Source organism: Lissotriton vulgaris, chromosome 5, assembly GCF_964263255.1.
Source record: "Lissotriton vulgaris chromosome 5, aLisVul1.2, whole genome shotgun sequence".
Taxonomy (NCBI): domain Eukaryota; kingdom Metazoa; phylum Chordata; class Amphibia; order Caudata; family Salamandridae; genus Lissotriton; species Lissotriton vulgaris.
Genome location: NC_141693.1, coordinates 266,477,359 through 266,501,842, shown reverse-complemented (window position 1 = coordinate 266,501,842; position 24,484 = coordinate 266,477,359). Strand labels below are relative to the sequence as shown.

General features: G+C 45.5%; 2 protein-coding genes across 3 annotated transcripts in view; one reads left to right on the top strand and one right to left on the bottom strand.

The window, feature by feature from the left end:
* The window catches only part of LOC147710658 (uncharacterized), a 509,433-nt gene that overhangs the window by 268,266 nt on the left and 216,683 nt on the right, over nucleotides 1–24,484 (bottom strand). The gene's annotated exons all lie outside the window — the stretch shown is intronic.
* Nucleotides 19,052–24,484, top strand: part of CENPS (centromere protein S) — a 121,169-nt gene continuing 115,736 nt past the window's right edge. Inside the window, exon 1 of the mRNA XM_086921344.1 lies at nucleotides 19,052–19,232. Within this exon, the coding sequence (XP_086777470.1) occupies nucleotides 19,200–19,232 (33 nt within the window). The 5' untranslated portion in view covers nucleotides 19,052–19,199. The remainder of the gene's footprint in view (nucleotides 19,233–24,484) is intronic.

Here is a 24,484-nt window from a genome sequence, read left to right as displayed (position 1 = left end):
GAGAGTGAGTCAGTGAGAGTGAGTCAGTGAGAGTGAGTCAGTGAGAGTGAGTCAGTGAGAGTGAGTCAGTGAGAGTGAGTCTTTCAGTGAGAGTGAGTCAGCCAGTCAGTGAGAGAGAGTGAGAGAGACTGTCAGTGAGAGAGTGAGAGAATCTGTCAGTGAGTCTGTCAGTGAGAGTCTGTCAGTGAGAGTGAGTGAGTCAGTCAGTCAGTGAGAGAGTCTGTCGGTGAGAGTCTGTCATTGAGAGTGAGTCAGTCAGTCAGGGAGAGAGAGTGGGAGAGTCTGTCAGTAGAGTGAGTCAGTCAATGAGAGTGAGTGATTCAGTCAGTTAGTGAGAGTGAGTGACTTAGTGAGTCAGTCAGTGAGAGTGAGAGTGAGTCAGTCAGTGAGAGAGATTCTGTCAGTGAGAGAGAGTATGTCAGTCAGTGAGAGTCAGTCAGTCAGTGGGAGAGTGTCAGTGAGAGTGAGTCAGTCAGTGAGAGTGAGTGTCAGTCAGTGAGAGTGAGTGTCAGTCAGTGAGAGTGAGTCAGTCAGTCAGTGAGAGAGAGTGGGAGAGTCTGTCAGTGAGAGTGAGTCTACCAGTGAGAGAGATTCTGTCAGTGAGAGAGAGTCTGTCAGTCAGTGAGAGTGAATCAGTCAGTGAGAGAGAATATGTCAGTGAGAGTGAGTAGTCAGTGAAAGAGAGTGGAAGAGTCTGTCAGCGAGAGTCTGTCAGTCAGTGAGAGTCTGTGAGTGAGAGTGAGTGAGTCAGTCAGTCACTGAGAGAGTGGAAGAGGCAACCAGTGAGAGTCTGCCAGTGAGACTGAGTCAGTCAGTGAGAGTCTGTCAGTGAGAGTCAGTCAGTCAGTCATCAGTCAGTGATCCAGTCAGTCAGTGAGAGTCTGTCAGTAAGAGTGAGTCAGTGAGAATGAGTCAGTGAGAGTCTGTCAGTGAGAATGAGTCAGTGAGAGAGAGTGGGAGAGTCTGTGAGTGAGAGGCTGCCAGTCAGTCTGTCAGTGAGAGTATGTCAGTGAGAGTGAGTCAGTGAGAGTGAGTGTGTCAGTCAGTCTGTCAGTAAGAGAGAGTGGGGGAGTCTGTCAATGAGAGAGTGAGAGAGTCTGTCAGGGAGTGAGTCTGTGAGTGAGAGTGTGTCAGTGAGAGTCTGTCAGTGAGAGTCTGTCAGTGAGTTAGTCAGTGAGAGTCTGTCAGTGAGAATGAGTCTGCCAGTGAGTCTGTCAGTGAGAGTGAGTCAGTGAGAGTGAGTCAGTCAGTCTGTCAGTGAGAGTGAGTCAGCCAGTCCGTGAGAGAGAGTGAGAGAGTCTGTCAGTGAGAGAGTGAGGGAATCTGTCAGTGAGTGAGTCTCTCAGTGAGAGTCTGTCAGTGAGAGTGAGTCAGTGAGAGTGAGTCACTCAGTCAGTATAAGTGAGTGGGAGAGTCTGTCAGTGAGAATGAGTCAGTCAGTGAAAGAGAGTGGGTCAGTCAGTCAGTGGGGGAGAGAGTGGGAGAGTTTCTCAGTGAGAGTCTGTCAGTGAGAATGAGTCAGTCAGTGAGAGTCAGTCAATGAGAGTGAGTAAGTCAGTCGGTTAGTGAGAGTGAGTGACTGAATGAGTCAGTCAGTGAGTGGGAGAGTCTGTCAGTGAGAGTCTGTCAGTGAGAGTGAATGAGTCAGTGAGAGTGAGTCAGTCAGTGAGAGTGAGTGTCAGTCAGTGAGAGTGAGTAGTCGGTTAGTGAGAGTGAGTGAGTCAGTGAAAGAGAGTGGGAGAATCTGTCAGTGAGAGTAAGTCAGTAAGTGAGAGTCTGTCAGTGAGAGTGAGTGAGTCAGTGAGAGTGAGTCAGTCAGTGAGAGTGAGTGTCAGTCAGTGAGAGTGAGTGTCAGTCAGTGAGAGTGAGTGTCAGTCAGTGAGAGTGAGTAGTCGGTTAGTGAGAGTGAGTGAGTGAGTCAGTGAGAGTGAGTCAGTCAGTGAGAGTGAGTGTCAGTCAGTGAGAGTGAGTGTCAGTCAGTGAGAGTGAGTGTCAGTCAGTGAGAGTGAGTAGTCGGTTAGTGAGAGTGAGTGAGTGAGTCAGTGAGAGAGTGGGAGAGTCTGTCAGTGAGAGTCTGTCAGTCAGTGAGAGTGAGAGTCAGTCAGTGAGAGAGATTCTGTCAGTGAGAGAGAGGGTCTGTCAGTCAGAGAGAGTGAGTGAGTCAGCGAAAGAGAGTGGGAAAGTCTGTCAGTGAGAGTCTGTCAGTTAGAGTCTGTCAGTCAGTGAGAGTCTGTCAGTGAGAGTGAGTGAGTCAGTCAGTGAGAGAGTGGAAGAGTCAGCCATTGAGAGAGCAGAAGAGTCAGCCAGTGAGAGAGCCTGTCAGTGAGAGTGAGTCAGTGAGAGTGAGTCAGTGAGAGTCAGTCAGTCAGTCATCAGTCAGTTAGTCAGTGAGTCGGTCAGTCAGTGGGAGAGTCAGTCAGTGAGAGAGTATCAGTGAGAGTAAGTGAGAGTGAGTGAGTGAGTCAGTGAAACTGAGTCAGTCAGTCAGTGTGAGTGAGTGAGAGTAAGTGGGAGAGTCTGTCAGTGAGAGTGAGTCTGTCAGTGAGAGTCTGTCAGTGAGAGTGAGTGAGTCAGTCAATGAGAGTGGGAGAGTCAGCCAGTGAGAGACTCTGTCAGTGAGAGTGAGTGAGTCTGTGAGAGGGAGTCAGTCAGTCAGTCGGTGAGAGTGAGTGGGAGAGTCAGTCAGTGAGAGTGAGTCAGTCAGTGAGAGTGAGTGAGTGTCAGTCAGTGAGAGTGCGTCAGTTAGTCAGTGAGAGAGAGAGTGAGAGTATGTCAGTGAGAGGGAGTGAGTCAGTCAATGAGAGAGTGGGAGAGTCAGCCAGTGAGAGAGTCTGTCAGTGAGAGTGAGTGAGTGAATGAGTCAGTCAGTCAGTCAGTGAGAGTGAGTGGGAGAGTCTGTCAGTGATAGTCTGTCAGTGAGAGTGAGTCAGTCAGGGAGAGTGAGTGATCCAGTCAGTCAGTGAGTGAGAGTGAGTCAGCCAGTGAGAGAGAGAGAGTGGGAGAGTCAGTCAGTGAGTGAGAGAGAGTGGGAGAGTGTCAGTGAGTGAGAGAGAGTGAGTGAATGAGTCAGTCAGTCAGTGAGAGTGAGTGGGAGAGTCTGTCAGTGATAGTCTGTCAGTGAGAGTGAGTCAGTCAGGGAGAGTGAGTGCCAGTCAGTGAGAGTGATTGAGTAGTCAGTTAGTGAGAGTGAGTGAGTGAGTCAGTCAGTGAGAGAGTGGGAGAGTCTGTCAGTCAGTGAGAGTGAGTCAGTCAGTGAGAGAGATTCTGTCAGTGAGAGAGAGTCTGTCAGTCAGTGAGAGTGAGTGAGTCAGTGAGAGAGAGTGAGTGGGAGAATCTGTCAGTGATAGCCTGTCAGGGAGAGTCTGTCAGTGAGAGTGAGTGAGTGAGTCAGTCAGTGAGAGAGAGCGGGAGAGTCAGTGAGAGTCTGCCAGTGAGAGTGAGTCTGTCAATGAGAGTGAGTCAGTGAGAGTGAGTGAGTAAGTCAGTTAGTCAGTGAGAGTGAGTGGGAAGGTCTGTCAGTGAGAGTGAGTGAGTCAGTGAGAGTCTGTCAGTGAGAGTGAGTGAGTCAGTGAGAGTCTGTCAGTGAAAGTGAGTGAGTCAGTCAGTGAGAGAGTCAGTCAGTGAGAGAGTGTCAGCGAGAGAGTCTGTCAGTGAGAGTCTGTCATTGAGAGTGAGTCAGTGAGAATGAGTCAGTGAGAGTCTGTCAGTGAGGATGAGTCAGTCAGTGAGAGAGAGAGTCTGTCAGTGAGAGTGAGTCAGCCAGTCAGCGAGAAAGAGTGAGAGAGTCTGTCAGTGAAAGAGTGAGAGAATCTGTCAGTGAATGAGTCTGTCAGTGAGAGTCTGTCAGTGAGAGTGAGTCAGTGAGAGTGAGTCAGTGAGAATGAGTCAATGAGAGTGTGTCAGTGAGAATGAGTCAGTCAGTCAGTGAGAGAGAGTGGGAGAGTCTGTCAGTGAGAGGGAGTCTGTCAGTGAGAGTCTGCCAGTGAGTCTGTCAGTGAGAGTTCGTCAGTCAGTGAGAGAGATTCTGTCAGTGAGAGTGAGTGAGTCAGTGAAAGAGAGTGGGAGAATCTGTCAGTGAGAGTAAGTCAGTCAGTGAGAGTCTGTCAGTGAGAGTGAGTGAGTCAGTCAGTCAATGAAAGAGTGGGAGAGTCAGCCAGTGAGAGAGTCTGTCAGTGAGAGTGGATGAGTCAGTGAGAGTCAGTCAGTGAGAGTGAGTGGGAGAGTATGTCAGTGATAGTCTGTCAGTGAGAGTGAGTCAGTCAGTGAGAGTGAGTGTCAGTCAGTGAGAGTGAGTAGTCAGTTAGTGAGAGTGAGTGAGTGAGAGAGTGGGAGAGTCTGTCAGTGAGAGTCTGTCAGTCAGTGAGAGTGAGAGTCAGTCAGTGAGAGAGATTCTGTCAGTGAGATTCTGTCAGTGAGAGAGAGGGTCTGTCAGTCAGTGAGAGTGAGTGAGTCAGTGAAAGATAGTGGGAAAGTCTGTCAGTGAGAGTCTGTCAGTTAGAGTCTGTCAGTCAGTGAAAGTCTGTCAGTGAGAGTGAGTCAGTCTGTCAGTGAGAGAGTGGAAGAGTCAGCCAGTGAGAGAGCAGAAGAGTCAGCCAGTGAGGGAGCCTGTCAGTGAGAGTGAGTCAGTCAGTGAGAGTGAGTCAGTGAGAGTCAGTCAGTCATCAGTCAGTTAGTCAGTCAGTGAGAGTAAGTGAGTCGGTCAGTCAGTGGGAGAGTCAGTCAGTGAGAGAGTATCAGTGAGAGTGAGTAAGTGAGAGTGAGTGAGTGAGTGAGTGAGTCAGTGAAACTGAGTCAGTCAGTCAGTGTGAGAGAGTGAAAGTAAGTGGGAGAGTCAGTCAGTGAGTGAGAGAGAGTTGGAGAGTCTGTCAGTCAGTGAGAGTCTGTCAGTGGGAGTGAGTGAGTCAGTCAATGAGAGAGTGGGAGAGTCAGCCAGTGAGAGTGAGTCAGTCAGTGAGAGTGAGTGAGTGTCAGTCAGTGAGAGTGAGTCAGTCAGTCAGTGAGTGAGAGAGAGTGGGAGAGTCTGTCGGTGAGAGTGAGAGTGAGTCAGTCAGTGAGAGAGATTCTGTCAGTTAGTGAGAGACAGTCTGTCAGTCAGTGAGAGAGAGTGAGTCAGTGAAAGAGAGTGGGAGAGTCAGCCAGTGAGAAAGTCTGTCAGTGAGAGTGAGTGAGTGAATGAGTCAGTCAGTCAGTCAGTCAGTCAGTCAGTCAGTCAGTCAGTCAGTCAGTGAGAGTGAGTGGGAGAGTCTGTCAGTGATAGTCTGTCAGTGAGAGTGAGTCAGTCAGGGAGAGTGAGTGATCCAGTCAGTCAGTGAGTAAGAGTGAGTCGGTGAGAGTGAGTCAGTCAGTGAGAGAGATTCTGTCAGTGAGAGAGAGTCTGTCAGTCAGTGAGAGTGAGTGAGTCAGTGAAAAAGAGTGGGAGAATCTGCCAGTGAGAGTCAGTCAGTCAGTGAGAGAGTGGAATAGTCAGCCAGTGAGAGAGCCTGTCAGTGAGAGTGAGTCAGTCAGAGTCTGTCAGTGAGAGTCAGTCAGTCAGTCATCAGTCAGTCAGCGAGAGTAAGTGAGTCAGTCAGTCAGTGAGAGATTATAGGTGAGAGTGAGTCAGTCAGTGAGACTGAGTCAGTCAGTCAGGTGGAGTGAGTGAGAGTGCATGTGCTTACTTTTTAAAAGATCGAGATATCCAATTCAAAAAACATAATCAGATGTTAATGGATATGGTTGAGATGTGCTTAACCCAAAATATCTTTCTCTTTGGGGATGAGGTCTTCCAGCAAATCAAAGGATGCGCGATGGGGTTCTCCTTCAGCCCGGCATATGCATGCCTCACCATGGGTTGGTTTGAACAACAAATTGCATGGCACCCGGACAATGATCCCTATGTGAACAAAATTGCTAAATGGGTCAGATACATTGATAACCTTCTCATTGTATGGGAAGGGACTAGTCAAGAATTCGAAGCATATTTCCAAATTCTGAATTCGTCAATAACCAATCTGAAATTCACCTATAATATCAGTAAAACTAAAGCGATTTTCCTGGACACAGAAATATATATTCGAAATGATCGAGTTGAAACTACTCTACATAGGAAAGAAACTGCAACAAACTTTACTTTACATGCTAGCAGTTTCCATAAAACATCAGTAAAGGAAAACATTCTATATGGGGAATTTTTAAGATTGAGACGAATATGCTCGGAGGAGACAGAATGGAAAAAGACGAGCTTTGCGATGGCACAAAGATTCAAAAATAGTGGATACAACAAGAAAGTCATTGAAAGAGGTTGGAAAAGGGCAAATGCAAAAGAAAGGAGAGAAGCCCTAACATCCAAACGGAGGAACACCGAAACTCCAAGCAAATTAGAGGACAGAAAAGTGAGACTAATCCTCGATTATACAAGGGAATCAAAACAAATTGTGAGGATAATAAGAAAAAATTGGAAACTGTTACAACTAGATCCCACAACAAGCAAAATAATGGGCAAACATCCCCAGATAACGTATAGAAGATCTAAAAACCTCAAAGATAGACTAGTACAAAGTCACCATAAAGATCACACCAAAAAACAGAAAGGAATACAGTGGATGAAAACAAAAGGGTTCATAAAATGTCCGCACTGTAAGGTGTGCCAAATAGCAGTGAATAAAAAAGAAGTAACAATGCCGAACAATAAGACATGGAAAATAAAGGAATTGATAACTTGCCTAAGTACCCATGTAGTATACGTGATAGAATGTCCGTGTGCATTGAAATACATCGGAAGCACCAAGAACGAATTAAAAAAAAGAATCCTGGAACATGTAAGAGCAACAGTGAATAAAGACAGAAATAATGCTGTGGCTAAGCACATGGAGACCTCACATAATGGAGACTGGACACTGTTAAAGTGTTATGCCTTGGAAACAATCCTCCCACATGATAGGGTGGGGAGACAGAGAAAAAACTCTAAGATGTAGAGAATCAAGTCAAATATTAAACTTCAGGACCATGACCCCGATGGGTCTTAATCAAAGTGAGGAACTTTATCTACACCTTTGATGTGAATTGTGGTATGAATCTGTTTTCTTGAAGCATCGGATCAGACAGAGCATACAGTAATGATAAGGAATACATTATAAATAATGGGAAATAAAAAAGAGAATGTACAGACTACGCATGTATAACAAGGACTGGGGTCTTTTCAGGTCAAGAATAATGAGTACAGAGGGGCACAAATATGCATTATGTCACAGCCGAAACATGGTTCAACACCTTTTAGCCCACTAGAGGGCACACAATGTGTTAGATAAGATATACAAGCCCACTGGAGGGCTTAAATGTATTCTGAATAACAATGTATTCAGTTCTATAGATAGGTTTTGCTATCATACGACATAATTACCTGAGACATGTGTTCATAATGATAAATGGTTTTAAATAATCACAATGACCCTAACCACAATGCCAAAGAAATCAAGGTAAATGTGTTTTTCAATGATGACACGCAAACAGTAGTTTAAACTTTGGGAAAAAAACTACATTTCCCAGGTCACTTCCACTTTCTGTAACAGGAAATGACATGTTGATAAGTAAATAGTTTGGCGGTTCCCTCGAAGATATAGGAGGGGCTCAAAATTATCTGAGTACTAACCGTGAGCAAGCTGCGTGTGTGCAGCGAAACGCGTCGGTTTTGTATGCTGAAATACTGGAAATAATAAGAAAATAAACCGTGGGAATACGTAAGGAACTTTGTGAGTGCATATTTATTCTTCCGGTTGGAAGAGATGTGTGGAATATATATATATATATATATATATATATATAATCTAAGTATGGGGTGATTACATCACCTTACCCAGGCGTGGGAATACGTAAGGAACTTTGTGAGTGCATATTTATTCTTCCGGTTGGAAGAGATGTGTGGAATATATATATATATATATATATATATATATATATATATATATATATATATATATATATATATATATATATATATATATATATTATCTAAGTATGGGGTGATTACATCACCTTACCCAGGCTGCAATTGCGGACCTGTGGTGTCAGTTTGGAAGGCTAACCAGGGGTGGCACAATACATGCTGCAGCCCCTGGTAGGACTCTGGTGCACCTATGCCCTGGGTACCTAAGGTACCATATACAGGGGCTCACAAGGGTGACCCAGTAACCAATCTGGTATTTACCTAAAGTATATGGTATTAATTTAGAGAGAGAACAGCTAGGCTGTGGTCCTGATTAGCAGGGCCACAGCCAGACTAAAGTCGAAAAACCAGTGAATCACAGCAAAAAGTGGGAGTAACCATAGGAAGCAGACCCTACTCTCCTACACAACCCCCCCCCCCAAACGCAGGGACATTAAACTAACCTTGACCAGTTGAGTCTTCATGTTCTAAGTGGAAATATCTGGAAAGTCCATCTGCATTGGCATGGTTACTCCCAGGTCTATGTTCCACTGTATAGTCTACGCCCTGTAGGGAAATGGACCACCTGAGTAGTTGGGATTTTCACCCTTCATCTGTTTTAGCCATAAGAGGGGCTTATGGTCTGTCTGAACTGTAAAGTGAGTACCAAACAAGTATGGCCTCAGCTTCTTCAGAGCCCAAACCACAGCAAAGGCCTCCCTCTCAATAGCTGACCAACGTTTCTGTCTAGGGGTCAACCTTCTGCTTATAAAAGCTACTGGCTGGTCCAGACCTTCATCATTCAATTGTGATAGCACAGCCCTTACCCCCAACTCAGAAGCATCTGTTTGTACAATGAATTATTTGGAGTAGTTAGGACTTTGCAGAATTGGTGCAGTGCACATGGCCTGCTTCAGGTCATCAAATGCCTTTTGACAGCTGACTGTCCACTGAACTTTTTTAGGCATTCTTCTAGAAGTTAAGTCATCCAGGGGTGTCCTATGGAACCATACCCCTTGACAAGTCTCCTATAGTACCCAGTCAGGTCCAAGAAAGCTCTGGCCTGAATCTGGTTGGTTGTAGCAACCCAGTCCATTATGGTCTGGATTTTGCTCTGCAATGGTTGTACCTGGCCTCCACCTACAAGGTGGCCCAGGTACACAACCTGACTCTGCCCTATCTGGCACTTAGTAGCCTTGATAGTTAGGCCTGCCTTTTGCGGGGCCTCCAAACATTTTTCAGGTGGATCAGGTGATCTTCTCAGGTGGAGCTAAAGACAGCAATATCATCAAGATAAGCTGCACAGTAGTCATCCAGGCCTGTGAGGACTTTATTCACCAACCTTTGAAATATGGCGGGTGCATTTTTCATACCAAAGGGCATTACCACAAACTGATATTGTCCACTAGGGGTTGAAAATGCTGTCTTTGGCTTTGCATCATCAGCTAGTCTGATCTGCCAGTATCCAGCTGTCAGATCAAATGTGCTCAGAAATTTGGCAGATGGCAATTATCTATGTGCACATCTGCTCTGGGTATTGGATGGCAAAATACACAAGATGATGGACGGAATGCTGCACAATGGCAAAACATTCACCCCCAGTCACAGATCTGGGTTTAATCCATCATTATTTTGCTCACCAAGCCACCCCAGTTCAGACATGGCCATATGCAAATCAGTCTTGACCCTGTGCCTCATGGGAACAGTCCAGACCGAACTACCAAGCCATGTCTTTCCTGGACTGAAATCAAGCATCCTAGGACCGGTTTCTGGCTATCAGCCATCTTCAGCCAGGATAGCTTGACTCCAGTTGCTTAGTGAGCACGGGACCCACGTCTGGGCATACCCTTCCCACATAGGGTTAACAGCAAAATACACAAGATGATGGATGGAATGTTGCACAATGGCAACACATTCACCCCCAGTCACAGATCTGGGTTTAAGCCATTGTTATTTTGCTCACCAAGCCACCCAAGTTCAGACATGGTCATATGAAAATCAGTCTTGACCCTGTGCCTCATGGGAACAGTCCAGACCGAACAACCAAGCCATGTCTTTCCTGGACCGGAATCAAGCATCCTAGGACCGGTTTCTGGCTATCAGCCATCTTCAGCCAGGATAGCTTGACTTCAGTGGCTATTGGATGGGCATCAGTCTTAGTGACTGCATTGAGGCCTCTGTAGTCTACACAAAACCTCATCTCTCTCTTACCACCCTGGGTGTGAGGTTTGGGTACCAGGACTACTGGACTAGCCCAAGGGCTATCTGAAGGTTCAATTAGTCCCAATTCCAACATTTTCTGGACTTCAGTCCTGATACAGTCCTTGACATGATCAGGTTGCCTGTATATCTTATTTTTAACAGGCAGACTGTCTCAAGTGTCCACATCATGTGCGCACCAGGTAGTCTGACTTGGAGTCAGTGAAAACATATGTCTGTACTGCTGCAGAACTTGTCTGCACTCAGCCTTCTGCTGATCAGTGAGGCTGCCTACCACGGCTACACCATCTAATGATCCATCATCAGGGTTCTGAGAGAGAAGGTCTGGGAGAGGGTCACTCTATTTCCCCTGTCCTTCATCAGTAGCCATGAGCAAGCCCATGTCTGCCCTGTCAACATATGGTTTCAGTCTGTTGACATGAAGCACCCTATGGGGGCTCCTGGGAGTTCCAAGATCTACCAAATAGGTGACCTCTCCCTTCTGTTCAACAATAGTGTGGGGTCCACTCCACTTGTCTTGGAGAGCTGCTGGGTCCACAGGCTCCAACACCCACACTTTCTGTCCTGGCTGGTAAACAGTCAGTACAGCCTTTTGGTCATGCCAGGCTTTCTGTAATTCCTGGCTAGCCTCAAGGTTTTTGGTTGCCCTTTTCGTGTACTCAGCCATCCTGGAGTGGAGACCAAGTACATAGTCCACAATATCCTTTTTGAGAGGTAACTCCCATCCCTCCTTCACCAGACAAAGTGGTCCTCTTACAGGGTGCCCAAACAGAAGTTGAAAAGGGTTGTAGCCAACCCCCTTCTGTAAAACCTCCCTGTATGCAAACAAAAGGCAGAGTAGCAGGATATCCCATCTCCGCCTGAGCTTTTCTGGGAGACCCTTAATCATATCCTTTAAGGTCTTGTTAAATCTTTCAACTAGACCATTGCACTGAGAATGATAGGGTGTGGTGAACTTGTAGTTCACTCCACACTCCTTCCACATTGCAGTTAAGTAACTAGGCATAACGTTTGCACCTATCTCTGATACAACGTCCTTATGGGAAACCCACCCTTGAGAAAACTCCCAGGGGGGCCCTTGCCACAACAGGTGCTGTAGTGGTCCTAAGGGGTATAGCTTCTGGGTACCTGGTGGCATGATCCACTGCCACCAGGATAAACCTGTGCCCAGATGCTATCTGAGGATCCATTGGTCCAACAATATAAATCCCCACTCTTTCAAATGGAACCCCCAGCACAGGTAGTGGTATAAGGGGGGCCTTTGTAGTGCCACCTGCTTTGCCACTGGCTTGGCAGGTTACACAGGAGCGACAAAACTCATTTGTGTCTTCTGACATGTGGGGCCAGTGAAAGTGAGGGACAAGCCTGTCCCAAGTCTTGTTGTTCTGGCCAAGCTGTCCTGCAAAGGGAATATCATGGGCTAGGGTCAAAAGGAAGCCCCTGAATGCCAAAGGTATGACCAACCTCCTGGAAGCACCAGGCTTGGGGGCTCTACTCTCTGAATACAGGAGCACGTCATCCAAATATACTTTATGGATGCCACTAGCATTCCCTGCAGCCTCAGCAGCAACTTGCTGTCTGAGGGGTTCAAGAGAAGGGCAGTAGAACTGCGCATGACTCAGATCTGCCCTGGAAGGGCCCCCTTTCCCAAGAAACTCAACCTGATCAGGTTCAAGCTCTTCTGGGACAGTTCCTTCTTCAGGCTCACAATCAGCTTCCTCAGAAGGCTGATCCTCACTCTGAGGCAGGGGGGAAGGCACTGCCTTAACCCTACTGTTCCTTTTCCTGGGAGGCAACTGGTCCATTATTCCAGAATCCAGTGCCTGTTCAGTGTTAAGACTTTTTGACCTAGTCACTGCAAGGACATGTGCTGAGATTCCTAACATTTCTGCATGCGTCCTAAACTCCACTTCAGACCAGGCTGAAGTCTCTAGGTCATTGCCAAGCAAACATTCTACAGGGAGGTCTAACAACAACCTTCTTAAGGCCAGTTACCCCTCCCCAGGAAAAATTAACAACTGCCATACTATGTGTGGTAGTGACATTGCTAGCATTGGTCACTTGGTACGTTTCACCAAGTATGATCTGTCCAGGGTCCACAAAGTCAGGTATCACCATTGTGACACTGACACCTGTGTCCCTGTAGGCCTGAGCCTTTTTCTCATTGACTAAAGGAGTTTGTTTGTACTTGCCCAGGTTACTGGGACTCACATAGGAGGACATGTCTATGCCTCCATCACAGATCAAAACAGCTTGAGTTGGTACTCTGACTAGGCCAGAATCCATCTCAGTTCCCAGGGTTAACCCTACTACCCCCTTCGGTTGAGAACCACCACTTGGAGCTGAACTAGGGGGAACAGTTGCCTTAGGGGCAATGGCCATTAACTCTAATGGGGTGACCCAGTGACCCTCAGAACATGGGTTCTAAGCTTTAGACAAAAACAGTGGTTCTGTCGAAACATAGGACAATGTCTTTGCTATGCTTAATTATTTTCGATAGTTTTTGTACATTTCACATCATTATTCATGGAAATACTGTATGGAACATTTGTAAAAAGAGCACACACCACAGTTCTGGTTTTTGCAAGAGTTTTCTTATTTTTCGATGTCTTGTATGAGTGAATCACAGATAAAAATAGGCTGCCCAAAACAATGGTGACAAGGAATCACAGATAAGGTGAGGTGCTAAGGTGAGTGGTAGCGACAGGTGATGGTCTGACTGTGCAGTGACATAATAACATATAAAGACATAAAGTAACATCCATTCATAATTTGAAATCAATGGTTTCAACAAATATGATTATTCTTTCTTTTCAGTTGAAACTTAGTACAGACAGATTGATAGTACAACGTCTCGACGTTTCGACCCTAGTAAGTGGTGCAGACTTTTTAGCAACAGTATTGGGTCTTCATCAGGAGAAGGGAAGTAGGACAACCTGATGATTTTTGAAAGTATGAAGGCTTTTTCAGCAGCCTGTGCGGGCAGGGTGCCAGCCGACACCCTCGCAAGGATTTCTCAATTAGTAGTATCTTTGGCAATGTATGCAGATTTCTTCACCAGCCGGTGAAGAAATGGGAGGAAAAGTGCCGCAAAAGCGATCACTAGAGAGTTGAACAGCAAGCGTCTGTCTCGTTCTCCGTTCAGCGAATGATGGCTAGAGCTGTGTCCTTTTTGGTGTACTCACTAGTCCAGTGAGTATTACTTTTACAAACTTAGCAACATCGTTTCTTTGGACCTTCTTTCTTTTTGGATTGGGGACCCCCACCATTAGAAGCTTTTTGGGGACCTTGTGAAGACTTCTGGTCTTTACCTTTCACCCTGCCCTTTTGGTCTTGCTTCTTTTGGTCGCCACCTTGGTTCTGTACCTTTTGCTTCCACCTGGTTCTGACCCATTTGTTTGCCTTCTTACCCAATTCTTGGGGGGAGGTCAGATAAGAGTCAACCAAGTGCTGATGCAACAACTGGTTCTAACAATTATTCCGAATCTGTTCTCTCATGATTAGATTATAAAATGCTGTATAGTGACATACTTTACTGCCCAGTAACCAGCCCTCCAGATCCTTAGAAGCACAATCTACAAAGTCAGTCCAGTCCTGAGTCTGTGTCTTCTGGGTGTCTCTGAACTGCAACCTATACTGTTCAGTGGTTAGGCTAAACCCATCTATTAGAGCACTCTTCAGGACTTTGTAATCATCAGCATCCTCTTCTCTGACAGTGAGGAGCTTATCTCTACCTTTATCTGCAAAGGGGAGCCACAAGATTGCTGCCCACTGCTCCTGGGGTACCTTCTGTGTAGGAGAGTAGGGTCTGCAATCCTACGGTCACCCCCGATTTTTGCTTTTTGCTTCACTGGTTTACGACTTTCCCTGGCTGTGGGCCTGCTAATCAGACCCACAGCCTAGCTGTTCTCTCTCTAAATCGACAAGCATGTACCTTAGGTGCATTAACCAATTGGTACTGGGCCACCTTATCAGTCCCTGTACAGCATACCTTAGGTATCCAGGGCATAGGTGTACCCAGGGCCTACCAGGGGCCGAAGCATGTATTATGCCACCCCTGGCTGGCCATCCAAATCTGACACAACTGGCTGCACGACAGCTGGGGCAAGGTGGTGTAATCACCCTTTGCTTTAGATATAGTATCTCTATATCTAACCCTAAACTGGACACATGTATTCCTATCAGTCACTCCTATGGCAGGCCTTAACAATCCTGAAGGCAGAGTGCTTGGAATTATGTGAGATGGTGCTCTGGCATGAGCTGAGCCCGTTTGCAGCTTGCGGAACCAAGTCCTAATAGCTGTTCCATGATAACGCTATACCATATACTCTTAAGTGCATTATGAACCTCGCGGTCAAATGCTAACTTTGGCATAGCATTATCAAAACATGTCGAGTAAGGTGTCATACGAATTGGAATACTAACCTCTCGCCAGTTCTGGCGACGGGGTTAGCATTCCACCCTTCTAGACGGACACGACATGTATGTAACTGTGAACCCCGGTTAAAGTTAACTCGAGCCTCAGCATCACAAAATGGATGCTGCCACCACAGACACAAGTCTGACCTCCTGCTGCTGGGAGTCCTTCCAGCGAGGGAGGCTTGGACAAAGGGTTTCCTGCCTTGGGAGGTGCTAGCACCACCCCAGACAGGATTTTGTGTATTAGGTAGGACAGGGCTCAAAGGAATGAGACATGCCTGGGGCACACAAGGTGTCCCTGTGCATACACCGGTCAGAACCAGTTCCTGGGGCACTCCAGCCCCCGAGCTGGCGCAAGACCGGACAAAGGTCCCACCCCCCTTCCAAAAGAGGAGCACCCCGGACCCTCCTGGTCCACTCCAGATGCCGTTTCCACTCACCGCGTGGGTTGCCTTTGCCAAGGCCTGTTGAACCCAAATCCGGAGACAGCACCGCCGACAGCGAGAGCCTGCGTGGGACAGCTCGTGCCTCCATCCTGGTTGTCGAAGACACCGCCTGGTCCACGTGGCTGCTGAGACAAGCGTCCACCTTCACCTGATCGCGACAACGACACCCGGTTCCACTCCAGTCACTGGCTAGTGACTTTGAACATTGTCCCCTCTGCTTTCAGGTTCTTCTCTTCACCAATCCACCCTTGGATTGCACCGGACATCTTCCTCCTGGTCGCCTGCAGCATCTTTCTGCAAGGCTCCATAGACTTCGCACCTATGCACCCGCAGCCTAAGGGTGAGGTAACACGAGCATTTCGGTGCTCAAGGGTAGCTTGACTATCCTAGTGTCCAGTTCCATTGCCGTTTCAGTCCTATCTAGTCAGGAACGTCCGTACTCACCTTAACTTTAAACTGTACTGTCCATAGACGTTTGTACGCATCTTGCGTGTGAGTTTACACTCTGCACACGCGCTCCGTGGGCCTACTATTACCTACCTCAAGTTAGTATAGCGTGGTCCCAGCGATCCTACAACCTCTGGACAGCTCCATTCCTTTAATTGACTTTCACATTCCACTTACTTAGTATATGGTTTGTCGTGCCCCTAGGGCACCATTGTAATTTGTGCAACTTAAACGTATTTTTCCTAAGAGTTTGTCATGTGCTTAGCCCTCTGACCTCATAAAGAGTTCAGAGGTGTATGTTAGTTAATAAATAACTGTTTATTTTCATAACAACCTGTGTGGTGTCCTTTTCATTTGGTATTCAAAGGTTATATGTGGTAAAACAGCTGGCTTCACATGCCATAAAGAGTTTAGCCTAAAGACTGCTTTTGTCCACGCTACTAGGATAGCTGGTCTATAAGGTTGACTTACAACCAATCACCATAAGGGTTGTTTGGACTGATACAAGGTGATCACTAGAACTAGTGAGCATCATATATCAGGCCAACTTCTCACATTCTGTACTTTGCAGGCCCTTTCCAGTGCAGTGATCCATTTGCGGATGTCATCCCCAGTCTGATAAGAAGGGACATTCTTGTTTAGGTTTCTATGGTCATAAGACCTATCCCTAACACTAGGGATATTGCTGCCACCAGGGGATTCTATCCCCATCCTTTTGCTCTCACTCCCAATAGCTAGGGTCTCTTTTTCTAAGGCAATTTCTTGCCTTCTTATCCTAAGGTTGACTTCTCTCATTCTAGCTTCTTGTTCCCTCTTCTCAGGAGAAGTTCTTCTCCTATGAGAAGAGGCAGAGGACCCTATTGATGAACCAGAATTGTTGGATTCTACTGAAAGTGATCTGTTCCTTCTAGGTACACCATTAGGTCTACGTGGGGGGATGGAGGGAGGCCCATGTTGGCCCACTTCATCTCCAGGTAGCCCTGTGTCACCCAGGTTGGGTCCATTGACACCAATCTGGTTTGCATCCTCATCATCCTCAGAGTCCTGGTGGGGTACTCCACTTGGATCCTCTTCAGTTGATGGTTGCACCCCATCCCCATTACCCTGTCTATCTGGATCTGATGCTTTTTCCAAGTCATCTGCCACTAAGATACCTATCAGGTTTTGGGTGGTGGGACTTTGTCCTTGCTTTAATTTGCTTATGGCACATAGACCCCTTAACTCTTGAAAGGTAAATGTGTCATACTTAGTTGGCAGCACTGGGCTGTCATCTAGCAGAGGCACACTAGACCCTGCTTTTAAGGCCATGACTAGTGAGGTGTGGTGTGTGCACCTACCTACACTACTTGGTTTCCTATTAGAACCTCTCTAGGAGTTGTAGACAGGGTGTGCTAAGCCCAGAGAGCATGATTGAGCACACAAGCTGTCCTTTTTCATTTAAAAACTGCTGACAGCGCTTCATGACTGCGTTTTCAGTTTCTCTTCTTTTAACATCTTTTTGAATGTTTACAGATGCAGGGGGTGGCACCTCTCGGTAAATACATTTTCACATCAACACAAATAAATAACAAAGCAATCACATTTCAAACTTTTGAATTGGACCTTTCTGTTTGGGTAGGTTATTGGGAATTCAACTCTATCCGTGGTTCACCTGAAAGAACAATGGGAACATTTTCCGAGTGGCTGCACAGAAACCCTGACAAGTGCGCAGAGCCAACTACAATACATTATATGATAGCATAACCTGCCACCCACGGCACAGCTTTCAAACACATGCACTGATCTGCAAAATCGCAAATCCCTTATTTCACATTGTCTTTCTAATGTTAGGTGAAATACACCATCTTTTTTTTTCATTACAGTTCTCAGTAAATGTTATCGTTCTTTAACTCTATTTAAAATTACAATGTGTCCTTTCCTCGGAGCTGCAGCGGAATCGAGGCCGCACGTTTCTTTTTGTGGAGAAAAATATAAAAAAACATGTAAGGATGGCAAAAAGGATTTACGTTTGTAGTCAAGTTTCATTTATTATGCTCATTTGCCTGTTGGCTTGTAACTTCCGCGTGCCACGGTCGGAAGAGCACACAAGAAAACTGCTTGATGTAAAAACATTGTCTACTAAAACATGTAATCACTGTGATATTTAATTTATTGCAGGAAGTTAGTAATCAGTACAGACTTCCTATGCAGGATGCAACGCTCTGAAATTTTAGTATGGTCCCCTTTTGGACACAATGCATGCTTACTGTAAAAATTTAACCACACGTCGGCATTCAGCAAATAAACAAGTGCGGCAACGGGGTAGCAAAAGTGAAGCTCTTGTTTTCCTTCCCAGTGGCAATAATAATGAGGTTTACGTGGAGCGTGGCTGGAAGTCCATGGACAGCCTTTTTACCTTGTGGGAGCGAGCAGCTCCAGGCGCGATAATTGCTAACAGATGGTGCCGCTGCTCGCTCCCACAAGGGAAATGCCAAACGTGCACGAGTACCAATATAACAGGCGCGCAACACCCATTGGGCTCACGGGGCTGCAGTCCGTCCCTCCCCCCCCCCCCCCCCGTCGTGTGTGCCGGGCTGACACAACTTTGCTGGCTGGCGACGATCGAATTGCAGCCGCACCTGAGTACTTAACAGGTCTTTAAAAGACCATTAAGACCATTTACTTGTAAATTTGGCTTTTGTTATGTTTTCACCCCTTCTTACAGCCACTCGGTCTATGGTTGTTTGAATTAGCTACCTCCCGAAACATTTTTCAGCCCCCACCACCCCTGAAATTTAGCTCTAGTTGCCCGCCCTGCAATAGAAACCAATGCAAAACATGCACGAGTTTCAAGCAAAGTCCTGAGAGATTCCAAAAGCTTCCCTCCAACGCAGTGCTAGGCGAGACCTAAAAACGTGCAATTTTAGGTCTGCGTCCTGTTTACAATGTAGCTCAAGAAGGTAGGGCGCCATCGTGTGGAAAACTTGTGATAAACAGATTGTATTAAGTTTCAGACAAAAGGTAATGTTTACAAAAAGCAAGAGAGAGCAGAAACAATAGTAAAGGTGCTTCGAGTACACACTTCCTATCCCCCTTCACGACCACACATCCACCCTCCCTCGAAAATCAGCTGACAGCACTCGCCAGAAATCTTGGTGTCAAAGAAAAACCATAGTGGTCCTACCATTTACCCCTAATTGTGTAGAATTTAGTAGAGCAGCCCCTGGCAATGTAAGTTCTAGTTTAGCTAGGGTGACCAGGTTCATGGTTATATATGTTATTTGGTCTCAACATAACAGCAATTTAATTTCATAGTTTACACAACCTGTACCTAGCAGCACCAAGCAGCCACGACGGTGATGTCACTGGTTTGCGCGTGCCTTATCTGTACGTTTAGTATTTAACCACCTCAGTCACAGCTTTCAGCACACCGCACCGAGACAAAATTACATTAGCCATAATAACAACTGTGTCCTTTCGAAGAGTCCCGTCGCCCCGAGTCCCCGTTCAAGAATGACAATAACTCCACCCTAAAAAACACAGGCTCCGCATTGGCTGTATTTTTTTAGGCACCGCCTCCGGAGGCCCCGCCCACTCAGGACCGGAACTGGCTATGCCAGTCCTCTGCGCACGCGTGCATTGTTAGTGCAGGCTTTGCGATTGGAAGATCACGAATTCGCGCCCCGCCCATCACAACAGCTCGTGCGCTCACAGAAGTCCTCTCAGACCGCTTCCGCCCAGGAGCGGGTGATTCAAGCAGCTGGAGAGAGGAGCATTTGAACGTCGTAATGGATGAGGAGGAGCAGTTTTCATATGCTCAGGTGAGTGGATATGTGCGTGGGGCAGAGCGATCGGTGGTCACTTTTATTGTATTTAAAAAAGGCAGGGTTGGTGGAGGCTAATTTTGTGAGGGCATTACAACCTGGAACTATGTGGCAGGTAAGATCAAATTATGTGGCAGTGTTGACTAAATTTCACGGCAAGAAAAAAAAATTATGGAGCACATTTCTACATTTTCACATTCTTACGCATTACAACTGCCCAGGGGCGAATGTTTCACCTCATTAGTACTAGTTTAATACCCGAGTACAGTAATAAGCAACTAAAAGACTACCAGTCAATCCCTGCAAAGGCCTTTCCACTCTGCAGTAAGACATGCTGCTGCGTTTTTAGTAACATTTGATACGTTTGATCTAAAAACAATTTTTTTTGGTTAAAATCTAGAGATCACACAGCAGATGATGGACTGTGTGGTGGCATGGTAGGCAAATCCATAATTAAGCCTCAGAATTACATAATTACAGTCGCCCTGCCTAAAAGTAAGGGAGAGTACCATCATGGATCTGTGGGGTTAAGGGAGTATCAAGAAAATTAAAATATCCCTCGCTTGAAGTATACTTGCTGCTGAGCCGAGAAACTAACAACTCCAACCGTCCCTAGAAGGATTTATTTCACCCTTCTTTTATACATCTATCTAGCCACCCTTCTATCCATTCGCCTCACTTAATACCACTAACGTATTCCGACGTCCTTTGGGTGAGACATGCAAATTCCATTGAGGTCATCATCAGGGTGTAATATTGTAGGCCTAGTGGCAGTCGCAGATGAATCGTAAGAGGGGATGCGATAAACCAGCCTAACCATCACTTACTTGTGTTCAGAGAGTACACTTGGAGAGGCCCAGGAAGAACAGAGCTTTACTGACATAGGTTAGGCCCCGACATCAAGTGATTTATCAACCGCTACAACTGGCAGGGATCTCGTGTGACAGCATACCAGGCAACAGGTCTCAGGTAATCACCCTACCCATGATTTGATTGCTTTGTCCTCATTTTGTTGTATTCTACTTCCACAGTTCAAATAAGTGAGTCATCATGTTCAGAACATAGATACATTGTGTACCATAATGTTTCACTAAAGCCATTATTGCTAACGTAATGAAACTCTATTAATGTATAACCGAATGCTGTACCATGATCTGTATTATCCTAATGCTATAATGAAGTATGATGCGACTGCATTAATGTTCTTGTTCAGAAAGATGATAAAAAATGGCAATAAAAAGATTTATACAAAAAAATCAGGGTGTAATATTGTAGATGAGTACACTACAATTTGCCCTAGCATTAGTCGTAATTGTGCACTATTTTAAGTATTAATCACAAGGCCCTTAAGATTATTTATTTTCCTTGTTTATCTTGTGACTCACAGTAACAGGGATAAATTGTGAAGCGTGGTGGGACAGTCAGCTGTTTTTGTCCCAGTACGCTTCAGGCGCCTCTGGACACGCCATTGACTACATTAACATAACCAACACAGAAAAGGATTTCAAGATTATTTTTTTTCTGTGAATTACTGTGCAGGACATCAAGTTTTTATGTGATATTTATGTCTTGACAGTCGGTTAAATAATAGCTTGTTGAGTTGTCACAATTGTTGTTTCATATGATTTTTAGTATTTTCACCATCTAACTTGCTTTATGTTTTTTACATTTGTTTACGCTCAAGGCTTGAGTCAAACGCTTATAACCAATGAATTCTTAAACATTGATTCCATTCCTTGTATATGTTAAGTATAGTTTAATCTATGGATATAGGGGGTACTGTTTGTTTCCCACTTTTGATACTTGATCTCTCTCCCATGAGTTTGAACAGGATAAAACCTCATCTAATATAAAGATAGTGCTTAATTTCAGCCGGCGGTTAAAGGTGGGGCCCACTGGCATTCCTTTTTTGGGGATTGGCACTTATTTTTCTTTGTGAGACTTTCACACATAGCAAGAGAGAGAAAAACATAAACGGGTAAAAGAGGAAACTAGAGATGGAAAAACGGTGACGAATGGAGAAAGAAAGGGTGGGGAAAAACATGAAAAAGAGAGTTAAAGGGGCAGGGAGGGCCTAGTAGTATTTGAAAGAGGCATACAGTGGAAACCAGACAGTGCAGCAATGGTATTCTCCCCACCCCCAACCTGATACTCAATGTGGTGTCTGCAGGCTTCTGGGCAAATCTTTGGACCCCTGCACTTACTGGTTACAAATTATCATGGAATGTGATAGCTGACACCAGTAATTTGTAAATATGAAGTCTAAAAATATACACCTGTGAGGGGATAACTGCATAGCTGCCATATTTTCAGTTTGGTTATAGTGACATTTCAGTGTCTCACGTTTGTTGCACCTTGGCTGACACTTTATAGATCTAGACAAGGCAGTTATGTCCCTATAAAGAGATTATTTTCAGAATTGACTCCTTTTTAGGTCTTACCTCGAGACTGCTTTTAGCTGTCTGCTATCAACGAACTATTGTGTAAACTATCAAAACACAGAGTGAGCTTTTGGTCAGCCCATTGATTACTATGATTTGGTATTCTTGTCAATCTCATAAGTTTGCTTCTTTTTCAATGGCTTTTCTTCCTCTTCTGATCTTAGTCCCTACTCTGGAGCATGTCATTGTTGCTATCCTTTTGAATTACCAACTTGTAACCTTCCATTAGCTTGCATTAGAAGGTGGGCCTATAAAGCTTGGGGAGGTTAGTCCTCAATATATGAATGGCAAAAAGAAATCTATTTTCAAGAATGTGTTTAAGTTGGAAATAAACAAAACAAGCATTTGCAAGAGTTTAAGCTATTGGCATTGTAAATGACAATGCTTATTATTTATCTGTTTTTGATAACACATAGATAAAAGGCATTGTCATTTACAATGCCAATAGCTCAAACTCTTGTTAATGTGAGACCTATTTAATTTCAAAGAAGCAGCAACCATTGTCCCGTGCTGTTTGGAAAGTGAAAGGTTGAGGTGGCTATACAGTCTTCATTGAGTCACCGGTCCATGGGCAGCAGCTTTTTTGCTTTAAGGGGAGTCAGTGAAGCAGTTACAACTTGGCCTGCTTGGGCGGACTTCGGGACAGTGTCTCAGACAGCAACACATTTACTCAGGCACACACTGGCAAGTGCCTCAAAGCGGTTTCACTCCTAGGGGCATAGTCTGCATTGACAATTGTTGGGCAAGTGCCATGGGACTAGCAGTGGTGATACAAGGCAATTTGGACACACTTGGGGCAAGTAACACAATGGGCATGATGTATGAAATGTGGATGGATTACCCTTGGCATGTATGTCAATTGTAAGTGCAGACTCCCAGATGGGCGTCCTCCAGATAATATTCTTCAGACACTCTAGCCATGATTGCATACACTCCAGTCAGAGCGACTACATTTCCCACGCTCCCCAGTCTGATTTTTGCAAAGGTGGCCCATGACATACTGTCACGGTGGGACTGCACCAGTTGACCACTGTTCCAACCACCCCTCCTTAATGGCAGTTGCCATTTTCAATTCATGGCAATTTTTCTATTGACAAACCAGTTCAACTTGCTAACGAACAGGATGTAGGTTGTGTACCAACGCACCTCCTTGACAAAGTAAGTTACCTACAACTGCATGAGTCTATGGGTATTTTGGTCCACTCCAGGGATGCGCTTTGAGGACTCTCTTTATGATGGGTTTATCGTGTATTTCTGTCATACCTATAATTATTGAAGGTTGTTCCTCCGGTACTCCGTAGTACTATCCCCAGCTTTGGGCTTATCGTTTCCTGTGACTAACTTTATACATTTCTGTGACAGCTGAGATGGGTCTTACCTTCCCTTTATATTGTACACTGTGCCTCATCTTAAGCAACATGTAATCACATTAGTTAATTTGTACTGCAAGTGTGTGACGACAGGAGTCACCAGACGCATAAGAGACCTTCAAGTCAGTAACGTCCCATATGAGGGTAAGCAGTGTTTGACTGAATACATGGCCTTGTCACTAATCACAGGTGTCTTGAGTAAGGTCCCTATATACATCAGTCTCTTAACTATGCTAAGATTTTTTTCCCCTAAGTTGGCTTATGCAAGTGGTGAAGATAGGAATTTCCTTTGCATGTGGTTAATAGGAGTGATAAGGGATCCACATATAGCCCTGATGAATGACCTTTACCAGTTTCCATGCATGAGTGGGCAGAAACATTGTGGCATCTTAATGAATGAAACAGGCTTTGGACCCTAAACATCTGCTACATATTTTGAAACATACCTAGGATACCTGTTAATAAAAATAATTCCTTTTGGGTATACCCTGAGGTACACCTAATACCATCTGGATACCTGTCTTTTCCAGGTATAAGTTTCGTTAAGTTGAACTATATTACAAAAAAACTCCCACCTGACCTGGCCATCCATGGTGGTGTTGCCAACTGGGATACCAGTCGCACTGGTTGAACTCCCCCCTCCGAAGTGGTTGAGTACCCCCCGGTGATATCATCTTAACATGATACGGATGAGAATACTGATTATGAAGCATACCACAGAACGTGGATGAGGCTTTCTTATCGAGAAACAATTGTTTTCACTATTTGTTTCTAGGGTTCAGCTGGGAAAGTAATCCATCCCCATTTTTTCATGCACAGTACCCATTGTGTTCTTTGAGGTTTCAGGTAGAAGGATGTACAGTGAAATTTCTCTTTCACCTTGTGGTACCACACTTGAGGCAAGTGCCACGTCTGTGACAGCAAAGTCACTTCATGCACAGTTTGCGAGTGCCACAATTTGACTTCAGTCTCTTGGTCAGCAGTGCAGACTTCTTGGCCACACTTGTGGCAAGTGCCATGACTGCAAAAGCAGGGTTGACTAGGCAATATGCTGGGGCACACATCAGCGGTGCCAGGAATCTTCTGCTTCGGCGATAGTTATCGGCTCTGAACTAAGAGCATGCCAGTTACGCGCTCACAAGTCTGTCAGGCCGACCCACAGTACCACGGTTAAGTCCTCATGCCCCCCCCACCAGCAATTGGCTCCTCCTGCAGGGAAGTCTAGCTCCTTTAACATTCTTCCTATGGGGATTCTTCAGCATTCCAGTAAACTGAAACATGTCCTCTTCCAGATTGGACTCCAGGTGATGTCCACTCTTCTCTGGAAAGTTGTCACCCCCTCCTTGATCGGGGCGAACTTGGAACAGGGTTACAAGCGAGTCTTTAGTTCCCGGATGGTATCTCGACAACAGTAATTGATGAATGTATGGTCTTTTGT